The sequence below is a fragment of the Alosa sapidissima genome, chromosome 9 (assembly GCF_018492685.1).
Source record: "Alosa sapidissima isolate fAloSap1 chromosome 9, fAloSap1.pri, whole genome shotgun sequence".
Taxonomy (NCBI): domain Eukaryota; kingdom Metazoa; phylum Chordata; class Actinopteri; order Clupeiformes; family Clupeidae; genus Alosa; species Alosa sapidissima.
In genome coordinates this window covers 277,307-301,315 of record NC_055965.1, presented here as the reverse complement: position 1 = coordinate 301,315, position 24,009 = coordinate 277,307, and the positions used below count along the sequence as shown (strand labels likewise).

The 24,009-nt window shown below is 41.0% G+C and overlaps 1 protein-coding gene across 1 annotated transcript in view; it reads left to right on the top strand.

The window, feature by feature from the left end:
* The first annotated feature begins 3,055 nt into the window (after positions 1-3,055).
* Positions 3,056-24,009, top strand: part of LOC121718450 (ethanolamine-phosphate cytidylyltransferase-like) — a 106,457-nt gene continuing 85,503 nt past the window's right edge. The window contains exons 1-8 of the mRNA XM_042103464.1: positions 3,056-3,340; positions 6,272-6,360; positions 6,532-6,693; positions 8,071-8,137; positions 8,212-8,296; positions 8,379-8,420; positions 8,795-8,933; positions 9,109-9,191. Of these exons, the coding sequence (XP_041959398.1) occupies positions 3,228-3,340; positions 6,272-6,360; positions 6,532-6,693; positions 8,071-8,137; positions 8,212-8,296; positions 8,379-8,420; positions 8,795-8,933; positions 9,109-9,191 (780 nt within the window). The 5' untranslated portion in view covers positions 3,056-3,227. The remainder of the gene's footprint in view (positions 3,341-6,271; positions 6,361-6,531; positions 6,694-8,070; positions 8,138-8,211; positions 8,297-8,378; positions 8,421-8,794; positions 8,934-9,108; positions 9,192-24,009) is intronic.

The following is a 24,009-nucleotide window of genomic DNA, read 5'->3' as shown; positions in this document are numbered from 1 at the left end:
ATGCTATGGCATATATTTTACATTGGCTAGTGTTTGCTAAAACATTAATCTTTTTACTAAGTAATTCTCTGACATTATAGACTTGTCTCAACTCAACCAGTGGGAGACACATACACCCTGAGGTGAAATGCTCTTGCCATTCCAAGAGCTGTCATAAAGGGTGTTTTCTGGCTCAGACTTAGCCACAGACTGTCACAGCAGGACAGAGAGGGCCTGTCCACACAAATAACACTAGACTATATCCCCCTCCATTGTGCAGAGGGTAAGAGGAGGTAAGAAACTGTCAGACTCATGCAGCTCTTTGCTCCTCTCATCTCACTTCATCTTTTCCCCCACTCTGATGTTTCCTTAATTCTGTTACAGAAAAGGCCCCATGCATCCCCCCACTCCTCCCATCCATTCATACATGCTAACAAACAAACAAACTACTGCAGACAAAGCACAGCAGACATACAGATATCTGCTTCTCATGCACATTATTTAACACGGATAACAAGGATAACACAATAAAGCTGAAAACACTGCTATTGTGATCCTCAACGGGGTTGGAAGTGAGATTGAAGGAGGGAGAAGTCAAAGAGGAACCATGACAGTGATAACCACATAGCACAATACATTATCACAATAAATATCACCAACCACAACATCAGCATTATCAAAAGATATTTTAGTAATGATTTACTATTAATAGCATAAATGACAATGACAATCAGTAAAATGTCCTGTTATTTTCAAGTCCCTAGGCAAACTGTTCCAAAGGACAGCTACAGAATATAAGAATGACTACTTACATGTTTGGTACAACATCTGTAGAGCTATGTCTAGTGGAATATAAATGTGTGTCCCAAAGATGGTCAAAGTAGCCCCTAACATAGTTGGGAATATCACAATACACAATCATATGTACCCAGTATACAGTAGTTTTATCTGCTTCACTCTGTCATTCACCTTGAGCCATATTCCTAATGTGAGGGTGTCAAGGAATGAACCAGTTGGGAGCCCTGACAAAAGCCTGACTAGCTTGTGTTATGTTTACAGTTTGTTCTTTAGATCTTTAGAGGCACTGCTAAACCAGGAACTACCAGAACAGTCAAAATGGCACTCTATAAGAGTACCTGATATTGTTTTCATGGCTCATTGTTCAACAAACTTGGATATACTGTCATGAAATTTTATTCTGTTGTTAATTTGAACAAAAAACATATGATCTCCAGACAAGTTGTTATCAAGCACACAACAAAGGTAATTCACAGATGTCTTTGCTATAATCAGCTCTGCAGTATGGGAAATAGGGTTGCCACATTTGATTTGTGAAACTCAAACTGTGACTCTGACTGGGCCACTCTAAAATATGACATTGTTCTCTGTTAACCATTTCTTGACTTGTTTGGCTGTATGTTTTGGATCATTGTTTAATGGTCCAATGATGCCTATTGGGGCAGGTCTCTTTGCACACTGCCTGATCTTTTCCTCCAGAATCTCAGTGTAGCCTCCTGCTTTAGTGGTACCGTTTACTTTGTGAAGGTCACCAGGTCCCCCTGGCTGAAAAACATCCCAAAAGAATACTTTTCTAACCCCCACAATTGAAATGTACATGGTGTCATTGGAATTTAATGCTTCTTTTTTATGGCAATCTCAGGCCATGTCCCTGGGTCAACAAAAAATCAGCAAAAGCTAAATTCTTTGTCCAGGTGTGCCCTTATTAAGGTTTAACTGAGTTGTGGATGTTTGGAGAAGAGTGATCCATGATCAGCATCCATGGTGACCAAGTGATCCATTTTGAGATGGAGTGAACATTTCAACCACCAAAACACCATCCACAATGTGGAGAATAGCTATAGAAATGTATTAGTTTTGGGTGTTTTTCAGACAATGGGACCTGGTGACCTTCTCAAAGTAAACATCTTCAGTATACCTTCCTCATGGACTCTACTTCTTCAAGGTTTTCAGATTGTAAGTTCAAAATGGCTTGAGAACAAAAATATGCATTTTCCAGTTGCTGTAAAACATATCTGGGTTTCTTTCAATAATACAACAGTGGTGGATAGAATAGGATAAGCAAAAACTGCTCATCTAACAAAATCTAACCAAGTGCTTGTTGATTATGTTTTCAGTATAAAGAGATTTACCTAGAGGTTTCTCATAGAATCATTTGATTTAAGAAGAGTTTGTCTTATTCTAATCTCATCCTGAAAACAAGCAAATATGTCTGCTAGTGCGTTAAGCAAATTAAAAATAAGTACATTTGTCTGCCAGTGTGTTTTTTCAGTGTTCTCCAGAGTGTACATTTTTGGCAAAAAATGGTTTTGCTGAGAGATGAGAGGAATATTTCAAAAAGTGTTAGGCTACACATATTGGCATTCAGTGCGGTTTTCTATGCAGTGTCAATACATAATTGAAAAGGCATATCTCAGCAACGAAATAAGGTGTCAGGCTGAGAGTTTACTATCATAGTCTTAGACATGGGGGACTGTTAGAACAAACATTTTAAATCTTAGACTAGGATGTCGAATCCAATATTTTTTTATATGAATTGATATGAAAAAAAAAAAAACTCAGGCATTATCTGAAATAAGAAAGTTCATTTGAGAGAGAAAAAGGGTTCTTTTTTTCCACATTTGAAGCTTTTTAAGAAATATTGTATATATTATATTACTGTATATAACGTACTGTGTAAATAAATGTCAAACAGGGAACTTGATGCATTTGATATTAATATTCAGCTTGAAACTAAGAGTAGCCTATTTCCTACATTTGCATGATTTGGGCCCATAGGGCAATAAGATTGTTATATGAAATTGCCATAGGCTATAATAGGAAATTGCCTAAGGCACCCTCCTAAAAAGTTACCCCAAGTCTACAAGATAAAGCAGAAAAAAAAAAACTTTATCCGACAAAACCAGGTTCAACCCCACGATTTCTGGGTTGAAAACCAGGTTCAACCCTATGGTTCAACCCCACTAAAAAACTGTTCAACATCTTTCAAGTTTTATTTGGAAAAAGTTTCTACTTTTATTTTGAAAACTAATCCGTCAAACTATCTTTGACGGAAGTTCTTCGTCCCCGGAAGCTCAGGAAGCTTGCCCTGTCCGGCTTATACATTTTCTGTGAACTTGAGTATAGTCTGACCAAACTTAAACCGAAAACTATTGTGTCGGTCGGTCTGGCCCATCTTACTTGAGTACTTATTTGTGTATTTAGAAATAAACTTAAACGTGAATCTGACAATGATCAAGAACGGCCATCACGGCGCTACTGTTAGCGAGGAGACAGTCGCAAATCCAGCAGTCACTGGTACTGAAAAAAGAAAACGTATTGTCCAGTTGTGGTGCGATGGTTGGTAAGTTACCTATGGCAGCTAATATCAGCTCTCTTACTAATAACTGTTAACCTTGTCTTGTTCAAGTCCCAAAATAAGTTGTGTTTATGTGTTGTTGTATGTTAACATTAACAGTTGCTATCGTAGCTACACCTTAATCAAGAATTTAGCTAGCATTCTAAAGCTGCAATCAGCGATTCAAATCCAGTGCAATTTGTTTTATAGATCGATAGATAGATAGATACTTTATTGATCCCCAAGGGGGTAATCAAGACACCACACACAACAACATAAACAAGATGATAAAATAAACGAAATCCACAAGACTAAAATGAACAGTAAAATGCACTAAAGATACTAAAACAAGGATCCTGAATGTACTGTAGGCTACTGAATGATGAATGTAAATGTAAGCATGTAACTCAGTAAGGTGTGTGTCATGGTGGTAGTGCAAATAAGTGCAACAGTGCAGGGTTAAAGTCTAGCGACCAGCAATAAATGTGGACAATATAAGAGACCAGTATTAAATATGAACAATATAATAATAAAAAATTAAGCATAGTAATATAACAGTTATAGTATAATTATGGACAAAATGGAGAAAAATGTAATAGTAATATAAGAATGATAGCAGCAGTGCATGGATAGCTTTGCAGTAATAGGGTATCAGCCATTGGTAAATGTGATGTTAGACCAATGGCTGATACCCTAGGGAGAGGGGTTGTATATGGGCTAATATAGCCAGAAAACAGTGTAGACAGTGTAACACAGTGGGCTAGTGGACAGTCAGTACAGTCAGAGGTCACAGAAGTGAAAGGGAGGTGTGGAGGCAGATAGACTATGCAGAGAAGTCTACCTCTCCTCTTCCTTTAAGTGAAGCATTGAAGAGTTGTATGGCCCTGGGGACAAATGACTTCAGTTGTGCATGGCAGAGCGTAGTCTCCAACTGGTCAGCTTTCCTTACCAGCCTGTTTAGTCGCCCAGCATCCTTCTTCTTAGTGCTTCCTCCCCAGCATACCACAACATAGAAGAGGACGCTGGCCACAACAGATCGATCGATAGATAGATTAGATATATAGATGGTATATATATATATATATATGGGTGGTTGACATGACATGGCCATTTTTTGGTCCAATGTGTCAAAGATAGCTAAATTATAAAAAAATATATCAAAAACAATGGTGATATTGTTCAGAAAATGCTGTTTTATATGAACATACAGAGCATTCATGGGATTAATCTTCCATTTTTTCACAATTTTCAGCCAAACCAGAAAAAGCTCATATGGAAATGTTCATTAGTGAACGCTTGCAGATTCAAACATGCGCTCTTCCTCCATGAAGAGGCGACTCGGAGCTCAAACACGCGACAGCACTTTACCTCGGGAAAGCCACTTTGCCTCGCTGTGAAACAGTACAGCCTTTTGGTCAGCTCCCATCTCCTCTCAAAGTGCGGAGAATAGACACGCTTTTAAAGGCCGGGTCTTGATGAAATATACCACTCTCACAACCTCGTTCAAAATCTCATTCAGGTCGGGACTAACTAAGCTGCTTGACACGAGCGCTTCCCTATGAATAACACAGTGCGTCCATTGCGCATCGGGTGCTACCTGGGCCTAGGCTACAGATAAAAAAAAAATAAATAAATAAAAATCCTGTTTTTCACGTCAGTTCGCCCCATCTGGCATGTCTCCGCGACCCACAGTTTGAGAAACGCTGTTTTACCCTCTCTGTCTCCACTCTCGAATATTTTGTTAATGCGGAGAAAATAAGTTTTTAATGTGCAGTGCAAATGCGGAAGTTAAGTTACCAACATGGGATAGAGAAAACGTTTAAAAAAAGGCATATGACTTAGATCTTTTTTCGTGTACCCCCTGAAATCAGTCCACGTACCCCTGGGGGTACGCGTACCCCAGTTTGACAACTGTGGGCCTACATCATCTGGGTGATGGCTTCGAATATGTGTAGCATATATTTCCACTCACATACCATATAACAACTGCTGAACAACGCCGACACACAGTTTCATCTTATCCACCACTCTCTCGCTTGTACTACTGTAACTGAAGTTCTCAAACTTGCGATCTTAAAGAGACCAGCGGATCCTCTAACTCTTGTGGGTCGCCACCTTAGTGCTGCTAATGACTGACTGACTCGACCGACGACCTGACAAAAAAAACATAGGCGCCAATCAGAGCTAAGGCGAGGCTACAGATTAGGTGTCGCTAAAAATGTCCCGTAACTCTCGCTACTTAACAGTAATTGCGCATGACATTAATTAATCAGCACACGAGTTTTATGTATTTTTATACCGTGTATTCTCCGTGTAAATTCATGCACCGAACCGTGACGCCCGTACCGTTTCGGTTCAATACGAATACATGAACTGTTACACCCCTATTTATTATATTTCAATACATTATATTTCAGTGTGAAAAAAAAAATGTATGCCTGAGGTAGGCAAATATGATTTTTTTGGAGGGTTATCATGTATTTAGTGCAATGGATAAATTGAAAAGAAGTTTACTTTTAATGAACATTCTGAAAATGTTGTGGAATAGTGGAAAAGGCACCCATTTCTTCGAATTACCCAGCATCAATTGGCGGGACAACTATTGATTTAGCTCAGTCACTTTAGGGGGGGGGGGGGGGGGGTATTTATGCAATGATTTATTTTGCATTACATATTTTTAATTAATTAACATTACTTTGTAGACATTTGCTTTGACTTTGACATTAAAGATGTGATTGTAAATGATTGTAAAAAGGCCAAATTAAATTGATCGAGGTTCCATTTATAAAACTGTAAAAGGGGAATTATCCAAGGGGGATGAATACTTTTTACAGGCACAGTATATTGTATGTTTGTATTTACACAGTATGTGATGCAGGTCATCTCTAGAACTTTACAAACTTATATCATTGTCACATACCCCCCATTGTTTTACAGTTACGACATGGTTCACTACGGCCATTCCAATCAACTGAGACAAGCTAAAGCCATGGGAGATTACCTTATAGTGGGGGTGCACACTGATCGTGAGTTATGCATCTTTGAGTGCTTACATATGGACATGCTCCTGCATTTGGTCCTCTCTATATTTCACTGTTCTTAATAAATACTTTGTACTGAAATTCACACTTTTTATCTGGAATGTAGTTGTGAATTATGTCTCCCACTCTGTTTCTTCCACTCTTTCGTTTCCACAGAAGAGATTGCAAAGCATAAAGGGCCTCCAGTTTTCACACAAGCTGAACGGTATAAGATGGTGCGTGCGATCAAATGGGTAGATGAAATTGTAGAGGGGGCACCCTATGTTACCACCTTGGAGACCCTGGACAAGTACAACTGTGACTTCTGTGTACATGGAGGTTAGAAAAGTCTCTGGATTTACACTTCTCCTCTAATTACACCATACCTCCCAAACACACACACCATTCCCAAACACCCTATTACCCCCCCCCCCCCCCCCACACACACACCAAGAAGAATATTTGTGTGTTGGTTGAGTTCAGATACCATCAGGTTTTCACCTGGATTGAGGACTGTACCATTAACATACCAGGGCTCTACAGTGCGCCCATTTCACTCGCACATGCGAGTAAAAATTATGCCGTGCGAGTGCAAAAAAATATTTAGGCGCACTGGTGCGAATGACTTCTAACCATGTCAATGTTTGTCTGCAAAATACACCGCAACATCGAGAAACATTACTGGTGCAAACCATAGAATCACGTCGCGAATGCAGCATAAAAACTACACCTCCCATCAACGTTAGCAGTTTCGCTAGTAGTCGCTTCTATCAAATCCAAGAGCGCGCAGAAAAAGCGGAAAGTTAGACTAGCCAGCCAAGATGCAAAGATTGAAGAAATTAGTTCTTCTATCCACCGAATTCATCGGATATCGGAGGAACAGGATGAGATTCTGAGAATGCAGTGAGAGAAGGAAAGGTAACCTAACATGCCTTTCAGCCCAGTTGACGTATTGGCTGCAATAAGCAAAATATAGCTGAGCGAACCGGCACAAAAGTAACCTCCCGTAATACTCCCATTTTATTCAAAGGTAGAACGCTACTGACAACTCCAGGCTTCCACGCATGCTTGTTTGTTTACACCGAATACAAGCTGAAGTGCAAAACGAAAGTAGGCCTAACATTTGCCTACTGCCCCTATCAATGCAGATATTTCAAATAAAAACTAAAAGTATAAAACATATATCCTTGATTAGCCTATGTTGGGTTTTGTGGAAGAGAAAATGGACTGTTTTAGTAGTAGTATTAGGCAGTATGCAGTCAGATAGGTCACCATGGGCATATTTGGTTTAGCTATAGATGGATTCACAAATAAATAAATTAGCCTACATTTGGCAGGATACTTGATGTACAGGCTAAATGCAAATATGGCAATGTATTATATTATTTTACATTAACAAAATGTAGGAAAATGAAACAGACTGAAAATAAAGTAGGCACTGATCTTTAAAATCCTGTTTCCTGTAGCCTAAATGTTGTCAGTCATCCTTAATGTGACTTAACTGACTGTGCGCCCAAATTTTTGTCTGTGCTCCTAAATTTTTTAACTTGGGAGCACAAGTGCTCCTGAAAAAAAATGTTAGTGTAGAGCCCTGCATACATCAAATGTGCATTTTTGTTGTTTTTTTTGGGAATGAAATGTCTTCTCCTGTTTAATTTATTTTACAATTATCATTCTCCACTGTATAAAGATTTATGCTATGCCATGTCTCCTCAGATGATATCACACTGACTGTGGACGGGAAGGACACATATGATGAAGTAAAGAAGATGGGTAGATACAAGTAAGGACATCGGACTAACTTTTTCATGGAAATATGCCATGTTATCCTAGGTAATGATTCTCCCTCTTCTGCAGAGAATGTAAACGAACCCAGGGTGTGTCTACAACAGACCTGGTGGGACGTATGCTTTTGATGACCAAAGCACATCACAGTAACATGGTAAGCAAGTGGTCTCTACTTCCTTATGTATGCATTTCTGCATTTGTTATTGCGTCATTCTCTGTCTCTGTCTCCTGCACAGGATAATTCAGATTATCAACAGCACACTGACAACTTCGGAAAGGTGACGTTTATTCATTATTTATATGATCAAGCTACGCACATGAGTTAAATAATGTTATTGTTTCACAACGCTACAGCCATGACTAGTGGATGTTAATTGGAATTGGATGTGACAGACATTAGAGGCTAGAATTTATTCTTGAGTAAGAATCATAATATATAAATAAACATATATAAAAAAACAGAGCATGACTGTGGAACATAGGATATACTTGATGTTGAAAGTAACTTTATGTTACCCGCATTGTACTGTACATCTGGTGCTGATGTTTACTTGTATATTAAAGTAAGTGAGTTGCTCTTATTGGAGGAAGTAATTTGTTATTAATTGTGTTCTGAAATGGTTCTGAGGTGGTTTTGTTACTATTTGCCCAGGGTCCTAAAGGCCACAGTCCATGGACAGGCGTGTCACAGTTTCTGCAGACATCCCAGAAAATCATTCAGTTTGCTTCTGGGAAAGAGCCACAACTGGGAGACACAATCATATATGTGGCTGGAGCATTTGATCTCTTCCGTATCCTTTTTATGGGAGGAGGGGGTCTGCTTTAAGTTTCCATTTCACGAATTTAACTGACAACAAAGGCTGAGGTGATTGTGAGTGATGTGGATCTGAGAGCTCTTGTAATGCATGTCAGTTCATTCTGTGTACCTTTGAAATTATGTAGCTTTCTTGACTGTAACATTGTGAGACATTGGTCATGTTGACTTCTTGGAAACTGTATACAAGCAGGCAGAGAGACCATATGTCATTGTGGGGTTACACTTTGATCAGGTAAGTTCCATTTTGGGTCAGTTTAAATGTATTATGAACCGGTTGATGACCCGATTTGAAAATGACTAATACAGGCCTGATTGCGCTCACCGGATTTCCGGCCGACCGCCGTGTCTGCGAAAAAAACAAAATCAGGTTCGCGTTCGCGTTCACGTGAGAAATGAGAAATTTCACGTGAGAAATTATTTTGTGTTTCCCATACACTACAAATGTGTTTCACACTGGCAACGCGAAACATAGCCAATGTCATAGAGTGCAACTTTATGAAGCCAGGGGAGGACACCAAACTTGTCGATAAAGGTAGGCTATAAAGGATAAATGGTGCTGGTCTGGGATAGAGGAGGTGGGTAGAGACGAAAAGCCCTTTTGAAGCTGGTGTCAAAGGCAACCAGGAGCATGTTTCTGCACTTTGTGCACAAGGAAAATATTATATGGAATTAGAGGGGAAAAGTGCTGCCACGTATGGCACGAGTTAGACCCTAGTCATCAAGCAGCTGTCCAAGCAATTCAACACACCTCACGTAGGTGGCTGTTTACTCGGCCGCTCCTCCGCTCGCGTCGGGTCGCTTGGCTCAATTCCGCTCCCTGCTTCACTTAAAAATCATCCCGCTCCAGTGAAATCGCTCCACGCTCGCTCCAGTTAAAAAGAGGGAGAAATAAATACAAGCCAAATTGTCACCTTAAACAGAAAAGTTAAACCCCAAAGAACTAAGAGCAACAGCAATTTCACTCATAGAACATTTATTTTAAAACACCGATCAACCAACGGTGCATCAACCAACAAGCTATAGGTAACGTCAATACACATTGCGTAAAACTAAAGGGATCAATTGCCTAAAGAATACAGGCTTAGCATCCAAGTCTTACTCTCAGCTTTCTACTTCATATGAAGCATATTCAAATTGCTCACGTTTTTCTTTGCTCTCCATAGCACACTCTCCGCGAAATGTGTCTTCGTGAATCTTTACTCACTGAAACAATGTCACCATGGTCTACATTGTATCTACCGTATTTTCCGGACTATGAGTAGTCAGGCGTGACTTATATATGAAATTTACCGATAACATTATTTTTTTTTTATAATTCCGAAATGAAAGAGGAGTAAACATTACCGTCTACAGTCGCGAGAGGGCGCTCTAGGATAACCAGAGACAACGTTTCGCCGGACCATATTGTCAACATGGACGAGGTCCCCCTCACGTTTGAAAAGGGCAAAAAAGTGTGAATATAGTGACAACTGGTCATGAGAAATCACACTTTACAGTGGTGTTGGCATGTTGTGGAGATGGATCGAAATTGCCACCGATGGTCATTTTCAAACGGAACACCATGCAAAAAGACGAATTTCCACGCTCAGTTGTCGTGACTGTGAATGAGAAAGGGTGGATGGATCAAGAAATGATGAACATCTGGCTTAACTGGTGCTACACTCAGCGTCCTGATGGCTTCTTTAAAACACGCAAAGCCCTGCTTGTGATGGATAGTATGCGAGCGCACATAACGCCACAGTTTAAAGATAAAATAAAAGCTTGCAACTCCATACCTGCCATCATCCCTGGAGGCTTAATCAAAGTACTCCAGCCACTCGACATCTCCGTGAACCGGAGCTTTAAGGCAGTCTTGCGTCGCCTGTGGGAGGAGTGGATGGTGGATGGAGAGCACAGCTTCACGGCAACCGGGAGGATGCGACATGCAACTTTCCAGCAAGTCATTGGATGGATCGACACAGCATGGGCTTCAGTGACCACGAAACCATCCTGTCGGGATTTAGAAAGGCCGGAATAACTCCAACTGATGCTGAGTCTGACGACAGCCCCGCAGAAGAGGAGACGGCGCTTCGTCTTCCTCAGGAGTTGGCGGAGATGTTCAGAAGCGACACGGAGGACGAAGAATTTAATGGATGGTGAACTGCTTGCCGGTGGCGTGTTATGTTAATTTATTAATATTAAATACTGTGATCTATTGTGTTTATCTTGCATTTATGGATTAAATGTCTGTTCTTCTTCTTGGATTAAATAAATGTCTAAATAAGCCTCCCGCGAGTATTTGATCCACTGCCGGCTTGAGACTCCACCTCGCCCAAAATGCTTGATTGCATTGCATTCTCCACATTTTTATCTACATTTTGGTGTACCACATCAGCATTTTCATTCAGTGAATATTTTGTAAATTGCTTTACAATTACCGTCGGGCCCTCCTCTTATCGCCTTACACGCCGCAGCTTAATTCATCCTTTGTGCACGTCATTTTAAAGGAGAATTCCGGTGTGATATTGACCTAAAGTGTATTGAAACATGATACCGAGTGTGAACGTATGTCTCATAGCCCATCTCGGCTTGTCCCCTGCACTCCAAAATCTGGCGCTAGTTAGCCGATGCTACCAACAGCTTTTTCAATAGTGGTGCTTCGGCATTGGGCTAGCCATGCAAATAAATCACTGTTTTACACCCATTTACGAGGCTCAATGTATCTTCACACTTCATTGGTAGACTTCCGAGGGCCCTGACATTTAAAACGAGACACTGAGAACTTTGAAAAAGCACTGGTAGTTTACTTACAAGACGATTTATACAGACAGTATCTTCACGAAGTTTAGCGTTTGCAGCCATCTTGAATTTAGTCACGATAAGTCGAGCAACGAGTAAGAATGAACTGTATGATAAGGAATCAGATTCCAAAAATAATTCAGTGGAAATGCATGGATTCCAGTTGCTGCTACTGGAAGAAACTGGAATCCATGCATTTCCACTGAATTATTTTTGGAATCTGATTCCTTATCATACCAGTTCATTCTTACTCGTTGCTCGACTTATCGTGACTAAATTCAATTCAATAAATGCAGGTAAGTGACTAGTTAAAAGCAGGGATGGATTAATGAACAGGCCTACCAGGCCCAGGGTCCCAGGGGCTCTGGTGCTCTAAACAAAGATGCTACTGTAATATAGGCTTGTATTGGGTTTGTTCATATCATTTCTGAATGATGTCCATATTTCCACAAAAGTCACCAGAATCTATCATCTAAGGGACTATTTATCAAAATCTTCTCCCAGGGGAGCACACCCCTGGATCCCGCTTGACAATTATGTTGATAAGTACAGGGTATATCTTGGTTTAGGGTCCCGCTTACCTCCCAGGGAAAAAAGTTCAGGCTCAGGATTTTTTTCTACTATCACCCCTGCAATCGGTTGCTGCTAAGCAGTCCTGCAGCTGAAAGCCTAACGTTACAAATTATGTTACTTTCATAATGATTCGACCGACTCTGATTTGTTAACACATCTATAGAGCATCTGGTAGCCTTTAAGTAGTGTCAACAAATTAGTTCAATTTGAAGCTGAATTTAGTGAAACGCACTGTTTTGCTCAACATTGGATGACAATGTATGTGTGTGTGACATTAATGTGTGTATTACAGTATCCTAAATTAAGTCATAAATTCAGTCAGTCTATGCTCCTTAAGCACTAGCCTCTAACCTAGCTTCTTAGGCTGCAACAAACACCCCTTTTCTGTGTAACTTTGCTCAGCCTCCTTCTGCATTCCCCTTCCTGTGGTGGTCTCTCCCTCGCTCCGGGGCACGGCTAAAAGGGGAATTCTGTCGATTTTTCACATAGATCTCCGGTTTTACCTTGCTCGAGTTGCAGCTAGGTAGCTACAGTGCTACACTCTGGGGGCATGGCGGCTCACGAACATTACATTACTCTGAGGAGTTTTGAGCTAGACTACATTTACATTAGCAACAGGCATGGAGCCACGTCAAAATAAACCGCTATTTTCAAACTACTGACATTGCTTAAAATAGCCTTACACTTTGGTTGTAGCGTGGAGAAGATCTTTACAGACAAATTGAAGTATCGACTTCTGGCAGTTCTGTGCAGATCTTTTTTTTAAAGTATATTTTTGGGCTTTTTATGCCTTTAATCAGATATGACAGCGGGAATCGAACCCGGGTCGCCGGCGTACGGTGCAGGTGCCCCAGCCAATTGTGCCACAGCTGGGGCCATTCTGGAGTCATTGGAATGGTTATATGACTTTTTTCGGGTTGAATGGTGGCCGTCTCGCTTCCCCCTAGCGCCTGTGAGTGGTAAAACCATCCTTGCAACTGTGGGCCGGCGGGCCGACGGCCTCAGTGTCAGGAAGTATAACGAGTATAACAAATTGCTTTACTGCATTCAAATACACACACCAGGCACCGGCTAGAAAAAGGAAGCGATGGAGTTTCTCAGACCTTTTAAAAGCAAGAATTTCCACAGGCTTATTTGAAACCGAGGGTTAAGAGAAATTACCCAACATACACCGCTCACACCGGAAAAAACAAGCACACGAGAGATTCATTAATGTAAAATGCCATTTTGCATTACCCTTACGTGCCCAACCGTTCTACCGGTCGAAATTTTAACGATGACCAAATGTGTTATATATCAGCCGTCCAATGACTGATTTTTAAGTGTGCTTGCAAAGCACACTTATTGTTCTTCTTAAGTTTTATTATGATTATTTTTCCCGTCTCCCTAATTTTTTGTCAGCCCTAGCGCCTAGGCCCTTTGAGACAGAGACACCGTTCCAACTTTAAAACGTCCGGTCAGTACCGGTGTAAGTTGCTCGCGAAGATGACGTCAGGTGGGCGTGTCGTTCGTCCGCCATATTGGATAGAACAAAAAAGCGAAACTAAATTTTCACAGGTCACAAATTTGGTCCGAACGCCACGAAACTTGACGTACATTATCCTTGGACCAAGCCTCGCAAAAGTTACCAGAAGGATTTTTGATTTTCGAAAGCGTTTGCCTGTCACAGCCAAACGATATCGGCGGCAAAGCTCCGAAACAGGAAGTCGTCCATATCTCAGGAACACTGTCACATATCGATACCAAATTTTGTATTTGAACCCGGGACTCCAATGTGAGGGTGCATAAGCTAAAAAAAAAGAAAACATTCCAAAAGTTTCCAGCATTTGGCAAACCACCCACCCATATTTGGTAACTATCACCTTCCACATTTGCAGTTGTACTGGTACATCTATCACAATGCCTTCCAAGTATGCACAATGTCTCTGGGCAGCCACAATGTCTCCGGGCAACCTTGCCCAATCATGAAATCCTTGCTCTGCCATGGGATAGTATGGACTTATGAACTGAAATGGTAAGGAGAACATTAGCTATTTATTGCTGACATAGTACAGTTATTTTCACATTGACGGTATTCAAATAAAATTTTTCATTATTGTTAAATATCATGATGGGAGAGTATTATTAAAAATGTTACAAGTATGCAAATGCATATGTTTACGGGCATTTAGGTTTTACTGTGTTGTTTTGTTATAAAGACATGCAAGGCATTCTGGGCCGTAATGAACAGTGGTCGGCAGCACTCCATAGGCTACGTATTAATATGAATAGGTGTTTCTGTAAACCTAGGGACAATAAACAGCTATCTCTGTTACAAAAACGAGCTGGTAATCGCTCATTGAAGAGGGAACTATGATAAAAAGATTGTTTTCCTAAAAACATGGAGTTGACGAAAGAATAAGCAAGCAATGTCACGTTAATGTTAAATAGCCTACATCTGAACGCTAGGTGGCAACGTTGTATTACATTTCACTAGTGTATTTGAAATACGGTGTGAGCTTCACAAGTAAGGAAGGTGCAAATATTATGTAATTTATCATGGGAAATTATTGGAAATGTTATTTCTTGTTTATTCTAATTGCAAACCACAAACATCCATTCGTAATCACACGTACACTTTTAATACCTTGAAAAGACTCTCATTTTGTTTATTTGATGTTGCCTAGCAACGGGAACAGACTTCAGAGCAAAGATTCTAGAACAGAGCTTCAGAGAGACACGTTTTGAGTTCGTGGCCAAGTACCTAAAATATCGGTTTCCATGTGTATGTGCTGGATGGTGTGCTTCCTTTATGAAAGTAAGTGTTTTATAGAGTTACAGACATAATGAGTCATGTTGTAGTGGTCCACATAAATGTGCCCCTTCTGTTATTAGAATGCTAAGCGGAGATTTAACATCATTCATTTCTTGTGTGGCTAGAAGCTAGCTAGCTAGGTCATAGGGAGGAGATGTTGCTGTAATGTTATGGGACTCACTGTATGGAAGTAGGCTAAGTAAAATAGAGATGTTTAAAATAAGATAAAGTTAGGATATGCCTGCTTGACAACGGCAGAGATAACTGGCCTTTGGCCGTAGCAACCATCCATTTAGAACGACTGGCCTTCATAGCAACCAAGGATCTTAGCTGTGATTCATGTAGCTACAGTATGCATGCAATGTGATGCAAAGTATAGAAAGGTGATGAAATATACAGAGACAGGTCAAGAAATATAGTGCAATGTAGACAGTAGTATACAGTTGATTTACAGAAGATGGTTTAGAGTAATATGAATTAAATATAAATATGTGCAGTGTATTAGCTGTTATCTCATACAATAAGTAGAATAATGATGTAGATGTAGCAGTAACATTATAAAAGTAGAAATAATAATATAGATATATACAGTGTATTAACAAAATATAATAAAACAGAATAAATGGATATTCAATATGACAAATATATAACAGATATGTACATAACATACAGCTATGTGCAGTGTGGAAACAGTGTCATTGTAGTGCAGAAACAACATTATAAGAGTAGTAAGAATAAGTCTATGTGCAAGATGAATAGTATAAAGATCAGTAGAATAACTATGTATAAATGTAATTACAGTAGGCCTATGTACATTTGTAAATAAATAGAAAACTATGGGTGAGAGGGATACATTAATTTTATTTAATCGTAAAAGTAAATTGCATTCAATTAAATTGCAATTAAAAATCTTTCTAGTAGGCTTTAATGTCACACAAAAAGTACAGCCAAAGCTGAGCTTGATCAACTAGAACGTCTAAAGAACCAGAACTTGAGTGTAGTTTTTTGCTGGGTCCCAGGCCATGTTGGTCTGAGGGGAAATGAGAAAACGGACAGTGCTGCTAAGCAAGCCACAGAATGTCAAATCCCTGCCCCAGACCTTAAACCTATACTGAATTCTTACATCTCAGATAAGTGGCAATCTGAATGGGATTCATGTACCAACAACAAGCAAGGAATGTGAATTCTGCACATTTTCATGATCCACTGGGTCTTTATGGGCCACACAAAATACGGTGTTGCTAAAATTACTCCTATTGTGGCTATTAGAGACATCCAGCTACATTCAATGTGTTAAGTAAAATACATTCACACATACAAAAAAAAAAACATCACTAATGTTGTGGACATTACTTTATTCTGAGATACATCAATAGGCTCACAAAACAATCCCAAACAGACATAAGGTCTTTATAGAGCAAATCCATATAGATTATTTGTCAAATAAACCTGTAAAACAGAATTAGGGGATGGAATATATAACATTCACACTCATAGCTCAGTGAAAAAGTATCCTGACAAACAAGCAGCATTTTAATGCCTTAAGTCATATTTCATAATTTCAAATTTTTCTCTAGGTTACCCGATAGCCCAGTTTGAGAGGTGCAAGACGCGTGACATTATTTATTTTTGCAGCCAATCACTGCTGTTGTTTTATTTTATTGATTTGATTTTAGTCATAGAAGCTAAATTCGAAGGCAGGCCACAGGTAAAATCCAACAAACCGCATTCACCCGGCAAGGCAATAGTTGAATAGAGCTTTTGAGGTATTGCCACTGCTCCAACACTGAAAGGCACTGTTAGAATGCTTGGATCAAGCCAGGTTCAGCATAGCGTATGTCACTGTCTGCTCACGTTGGTGACCGGACCAGGGCAAGCACACTTTCGCAGTTCCCGCCGGAAATGCAGTCTAGTTTTTTCTGAAATCTCCCCCCTAGTGTTGACAACATAAGCTTCCATTTGATATGATTTGTTAAGAGGTTTATGGCACATTTTCTCTTGGATACTTGAAGATGAGTCATGAAAAAATAGTGTCACTTCAGTCAGTACATTTGACGTGGACAGCCGGACACCACCTGCACTTCGTTGGAGTTTACATCGACTGAAAACCACACAGCTGGATAAATTGAGGTAATTGTTAATATGTTTTTACATCAGTTCTAGTTATGGTTTATCTTAATTTGTAGTCCTAAAATCCTTGTTGTTGTTTGTTTGACAGTAATATGCTTTCTCATCAGCGTCAACATTATGGCATAGCTTGGGCTAGTGTACAGTCATGTAAACTTTAGCTAGCTGCGTTACTCTGAACTGCTTGCAAAATTATTGTTTGCTTTTGATGTCAGTTATTTTCATTTAACAATTTCATTTAAAAAACTTTAGTATACTGTATAACCTGTACATTTGTTTTTCTAGTACCAATTCGCATGTTAGGTAGGCTAAGCATTATGTTAGTAAGTCAGTAGGCCTATTAGCCAAGCAACTCTCCGTTGGCTTGGAAAAACCAAACTCTGGTCAGGCCAATCACATCGTGTCTAGAGTCGATGGGCGGGCTTAACACATAGTTGCAACGGTTCCGTGTGAATTCCCTGCTACTTGAAAACAAAGGAGATGGCTGCTGCTGTTGGCGAACAGCGGTCTTTCGAATCGGCTTTGGCCACGACGCTTAAAGACTTGGAGTTAAGCTTTTCTTTGAGAAAAGAACAAAGAAAGGCACTGAAGTCATTCCTAAAAAAAGGTTGGTTTTAGCACTATCCTATTGTGTGCAGAGGGAATTTGAAAGATAACCTGCCCCTCGGATTGAGCCCTGCCAATAGTGTGTTCCCAGACCCAACATCTTAACTCATTAAATGCCAAGCTGTTTTCGGAAGCTTTGTCCTAGAGTGCCAGCAATCTAGACCATTGTTGATGATTTTTGTACAGCCACAGCATATTCTGTGTTATAGCTATGAACACATACAATGGCTCGTTTGAAAGGTGAGACTTTAAGCTCTCAGTGGGTGCAAACCGTGTTTGTTCCTGAGAAATCCCAAGCTAAACAGTGGCTAGTTTTCATCAAAATCGCTGTTTTTTTTTCTAGAAATGGAGATATAACGTCTTTCATGAAATATGAAGTGTTGCCTGTAAAGTTTCCGGGAAGTGACCTGGCGAGACTGCCACCTAGTGATAGACCCCCGAAAATGGCCTGGTTTTGAGCTGACGTGCATGCGTCACTGATTTGACCAAAGCGGCAACCGAGTTATGATAAAATATCCAGATAAAATGTCCAGATTGTGCGTTTTCATGAGTTTTCGATCGTCATATATTTAATTTCCATTCATCACAGAGTTCCCAAAATCACATATAAGGTGTGTTGGAGTGTCTAGTTTCGTAATTTAAAAAAAAAGCTAAAAACTTAATATTACGTTTTTGGCACTCAACGCGTTGGCACTCAATGAGTTAATGTGGGTCTGGCTTGCCAGGCTATAGGCCTATTGATGATACCTAGTTGATGTCACAGACGCAAGAATTCTAGTGTTGCCATTTTAGGAGTCAACTAAGCATATTGTAACTTAACTCCAAGGTTAGCGTCCAAGTTTAAAGGTCTCAATTAAATTTAGCCTAACTCTTTATTTTTCAACCGATTTCATTTTAATATGCTGTGTGCGTGCGCAGAGGTGTCTCCTTTGGAGTAGTGTAAAATCTATTTTAGAATTAGACAAGGCAATTGCAGCAGCAAATTCGTCACTAGGCTACCACAATTTTGTCAACTGTAATCTCTATATATATAGCTTACAGTGATAGAAAGCCTATCAAACAATGTGCTTAGAATGTATGACAGGGCACAAGGAAAAAAATTACTGCCTATGTTGCAAAAGTAAACATCCCCCGGCCCCCATGTTCGAGTGTGCAGTCATTTTTAGTCAAATATCAGAAATGTTGTCTTCCTGGCAGGAGGTAGCCTGGAGATTCCAGACCCTGGTAATCTAGAAAGATTAAGGGTCTGGCTACGAATAATGTAATGGTCCAACTCGAGGGGCGGCATAAAGCGTGCATTTGAAAATCTCACTGCACGAATTGGATAACACAATACGACCAACGTTTACTGACTGATTCCGGACTTCGACGCAATTGGATAACACTACAACTGTCATCTGTTTAGCTCGCCTCTGACCCGCCTATATCAGATACACTGATGTGATTGGCTCTCCACGATACAAGTGGCAAAAGTAACGTGCTTCATTACTTCTTGCCAGAGTGTCTCGCAGAGACAATTCAAATTGTGCTCTTGCGAGAACTCTGGAGTTTCCAGGGTATGCAGGAGGCGTACTTTTAGAACATTTCTGGGTCCAAATAGTCCAAATAAAACAAAATTTTGCTGCTGTTGCTATGATATAGGCTACCTGTGTTACAATAAATCGCGACTTTAGCCTAAGAGACATCTCTATGTTGCCATGGCGCCGCCGCGTTCAGACGCCTTTTTGGTTGCTCCGCCTAATTTGTGCTTATATTTACTCTTTTACCTTTTATTAACCCCTAATTTTTTGCACTTTTCCACTGCACTGATTACGTATAATGGCGTTACACTCAGAAACATCGGAAATGAATTGCCTTTTTTGTTTCGGGATGTTTTAATCGACGATTCTACCTGGCTGACTGAGATTCTCCGAGATGCATCATGGAACCATGGAGACGCATCTCGGCGCAGAAGGAAAAAACACAGAGGAAAACGAGCCGGGGCCCGTAACAGATTGAGGAATAAAGCTCATAGGCCTCCATTGCCTAGCATTCTCCTAGCCAATGTCCAGTCTCTTGTGAACAAGATGGATGAACTAAGAGCGAGAATACAGTTTCAAAGAGACTGTAACATTCTATGTTTTACTGAGACATGGCTAACTGAACTTGTACCGGACTGTGCCATCACTCCGGTGGAGTTTTTCTCTGCTGCTCGCTCTGACAGGACTGAGGAATCTGGAAAATCGAAAGGTGGCGGTGTTTGCATCATGACGAACAGCAAGTGGTGTGATCCTAGAAATGTCACCGTTCTCTCAAAGTCCTGCTCGCCTCATCTAGAACATCTAGCTATCGTCTGTCGACCCTTCTACCTGCCCCGTGAGTTTACTTTGGTAATATTCAACGCTGTCTACATTCCTCCACAAGCCAACACAGATGCTGCGGTTTCAGAATTGCAAGAAGTGTTAAATAGACAACAACACACGCACCCTGAAGCTGTGCTTATTGTGGCCGGTGATTTCAATCAAGTACATCTGAACCGGTCCATGCCTGAATTTATTCAACACATTCACTTCCCTACACATGGTGACAACACACTGGATCACTGCTACACACAGTTCAAGAACAGTTACAAAGCTAAGTCTCTACCAGCTTTCGGAAAATCAGATCATGCCGCTGTTTTCCTACTGCCTATGTACAAGCAGAGAAGTCAGAGGGACCCCCCAGTGACGAAGGAGGTCAAGCGCTGGACTGACCAATCGGAAGCCAGGCTACAGGACGCCCTTAGCAACGTTGACTGGGAGATGTTCAAGACGAACTCTGCTGACATCAATGAGTTTACGGAAGTATCATTGAGTTACATCAGTATGCTAACTGATTCCATCATCCCAACTGTAAAGATCTGAAGCTTCCCTAACCAGAAGCCATGGGTGGATAGAGAAGTGAGAACGGCATTAAAGACACGCACCATCACTTATAATGCTGGGCTTATTTCAGGGGATATGACTGATTACAAAGCAGCATCTTATAGTTTACGTAGAGCTATTAAAGATGCTAAGCGGCGCTATAGAGACAAAGTTGAAGCTGATTTCTTGGAGGGTGATCCAGCACGAGTGTGGAAAGGACTGGCTTTGAAAGAAAGTCCCCTCCTATGATGAATGTGAGTAAAGCCCTCCCTGATGAACTTAATGCTTTTTATGCTCGCTTTGACATGAAAAACACAGACTATCTTGCACTAGCTGCAGCATGTGAAGCAAATGAGGATGCACCTTTCTGTGTCTCTGAGGTCGAGGTCTGAGGTGTGAGCAATGCCTTTAGGAGGTTTAATTGTAGAAAAGCTGCTCGACCGGATGGAATTTCTAACAGGGTTTTGAAATCCTGTGCTGCTCAGTTAGCTCCTGTGTTCACTTATATCTTTAACACATCATTGGCTCAAGAGACAGTTCCTACTTGCCTCAAGCAGTCTGTTATTGTTCCAGTACCGAAAAACAAAAGTCCATCATGTCTGAATGACTACCCCCCAGTAGCCCTGACGTCTACAGTGATGAAGTGTTTTGAGAAGCTTGTGAAAAACATTATCTGCTCTTACAGAGCCAACAGGTCTACAGATGATGCCATCTCAAACCTCATGCACACCACCTTAACTCACCTGGAGGAGGGAAATGGGAATTATGTGAGGATGCTGTTCATTAACTTTAGTTCAACATTCAATACGATAGTACCTCTCACCTTGGTCACAAAGATGAAGGCCTTAGGACTGAACACCACCCTGTGTCACTGGATATTTGACTTTCTCACCAACCGTTCACAAGTGGTTAGAGTGGGGGGTCTGACATCTGACACATTAACCATCAGCACTGGTGCTCCCCAAGGCTGTGTTTTGAGTCCACTGCTGTACAACATCTACACACATGACTGCAAAGCCAACAGTAGTCATACCTCCATCATCAAGTTTGCAGATGACACCGTGATCTTGGGCCTGATTAGAAACAACAATGAACAGCTCTACTTGGATCAGGTTGATGTGGTGGCACAGTGGTGTCAATCTCAACAGCTTGACACTGAATGTCAATAAAACCAAGGAAATGGTAGTGGATTACAGAAGGCAGCAGCAGAACTACAGTTACACCCCACTAATGATCAGCGGGCAACCTGTAGAGAGAGTCACAAGTTTTAAATACCTTGGTGTCCACATTACTGAAGACTTAACATGGACTGTTAACACTCAATATGTTCTGAAGAAGTCCAGACAACGACTCTACTTCCTTCGTCAGCTAAGGAAATTCAAAGTTTCTACATCCATCATGAAGGCCTTCTACACTTCAGCGGTTGAGAGTGTTCTAACTGGTAGCATCATCACCTGGTATGGGAACTCCACAGCAAGAGATTGTAGTACTCTGCAGAGAGTAGTGCGCTCAGCTGAACGTACTATAAGAACTCAACTCCCTGCTCTGCAAGATATCTATTCCAGAAGAGTACTCCTAAGAGCCCAAAGGATCCTGAAAGACTCTTCTCATCCTAACAATGGATTATTCCTACCACTGAAATCAAGAAGACGCCTATGTAGTCACAAAGCCAGAACTGAGAGACTCAGGAGAAGTTTTTATCCCTAGGCCATCCGAACTCTGAACTCACACTATACTGACTTTGCACACATTCACTCCTCAGCACTCTCAAACATTTCCCAACTCTGAACTCACACTATACTGACTTGCACTCATTCACTCCTCAGCACTCATGACCCCCCCCCCCCCCCCCACACACACATACACCTACATTACTTTTAGCACTTTTACATCCCTCTCCCTATGCTACAGACTTTTTATTTATTTTCTTATTTCATCACACGTCAAAACACACACACACACACACACACACACACACACATCTGACTTTCTCCCACTTTTGCACATCTCCATAGAACTTTTTATTTATTATTTTTGATTTCTCCTCCATCTATCTACCCATGTCCTTGATTGCCTAGCCCAGGGGTTCCCAAACTTTTCCACGACAAGGCCCCCCAAATACTACTAGTTTCTGGCCAAGGACCCCTTGATGTGTTATTAAACCCATCAACAATACTACGGCAAATGTAAAATTACATTAAGCTAATTCTAATAATTATTTTAGCCACAAGCACTTTGCGATTGAGCATACAGTGTGTAAAAATTGCATTTGGAGCTTTCTGCTATATGAGAGCTATCACTCTACTATTATTCCCAGTCATTATCATGAAAAATATAATGTTCAGATATGCGACAAATTATTCTAATGGCATTGTATAACAACCCTCATAGTAATAGGTATATTTAAACATTTTCAAATTTATTTATTTGTTGCTTTTATTTTTCCTTCCAAATTGCTGAGGCCCCCACTTTGAAAACCACTGGCCTAGCCTTTCTGCCCCCCCACCCCCATCCCCAACACACACACACACAAAAAAAACAACACACTTACATCATCACTGTCATCACCACACATACATACTGTACAGCACACTGCTTGCTACAGTAAGCCTCCTCTACATACTTGCTGCACTGCCCCCCCCCCCCCCCCTACATACACAGCACATTGGGATCTTGGGATCTTCTCCAACACACATCCTCTACATACTTGCAGTACACTGCGCCCCCCCCCCCCCCCCCCCCCCCTACTTACACAGCACATTATTTCATCAGGAAGCTTCTCCAACACACATCCCCAACATACTTACAGCACACTGCCCCCCCCCCCCCCCCCAATACACAGCACATTGTCTCATGAGGAAGCTTCTCCAACACACATATTGCACACTGCCCTCTCCCCACATACACAGCACACTATCCCATCTCCCTTGTCATCCCCCCAACACACACCAAGACCCCTGGCAGTTGGGTTAGCCCCTTGAGCCGTGGATCTGCCCAAGGTTTCTTCCTTGGTAAGGGAGTTTTTCCTTGCCCCTGTTGCTCTTGGGTGCTCCTTGTTGGTGCCTCCCCCCCAATCCCAATCCTCCCCCACCTTTCTTATGCAGCCCTTGCCACTTAATCTACTAAACCCCTCTTCTACTGCACTTTTTACCCCCCCCCCCCCCCCCCTATAAATGCACAAATAGGCTGACACCAGACATAATTTCACTGCATTTCTTACTTCCAGTAACTATATGTATGTGACAATAAACTTCCTTGTATCCTTGTAATGGCATAAATCGAGGTGTTTC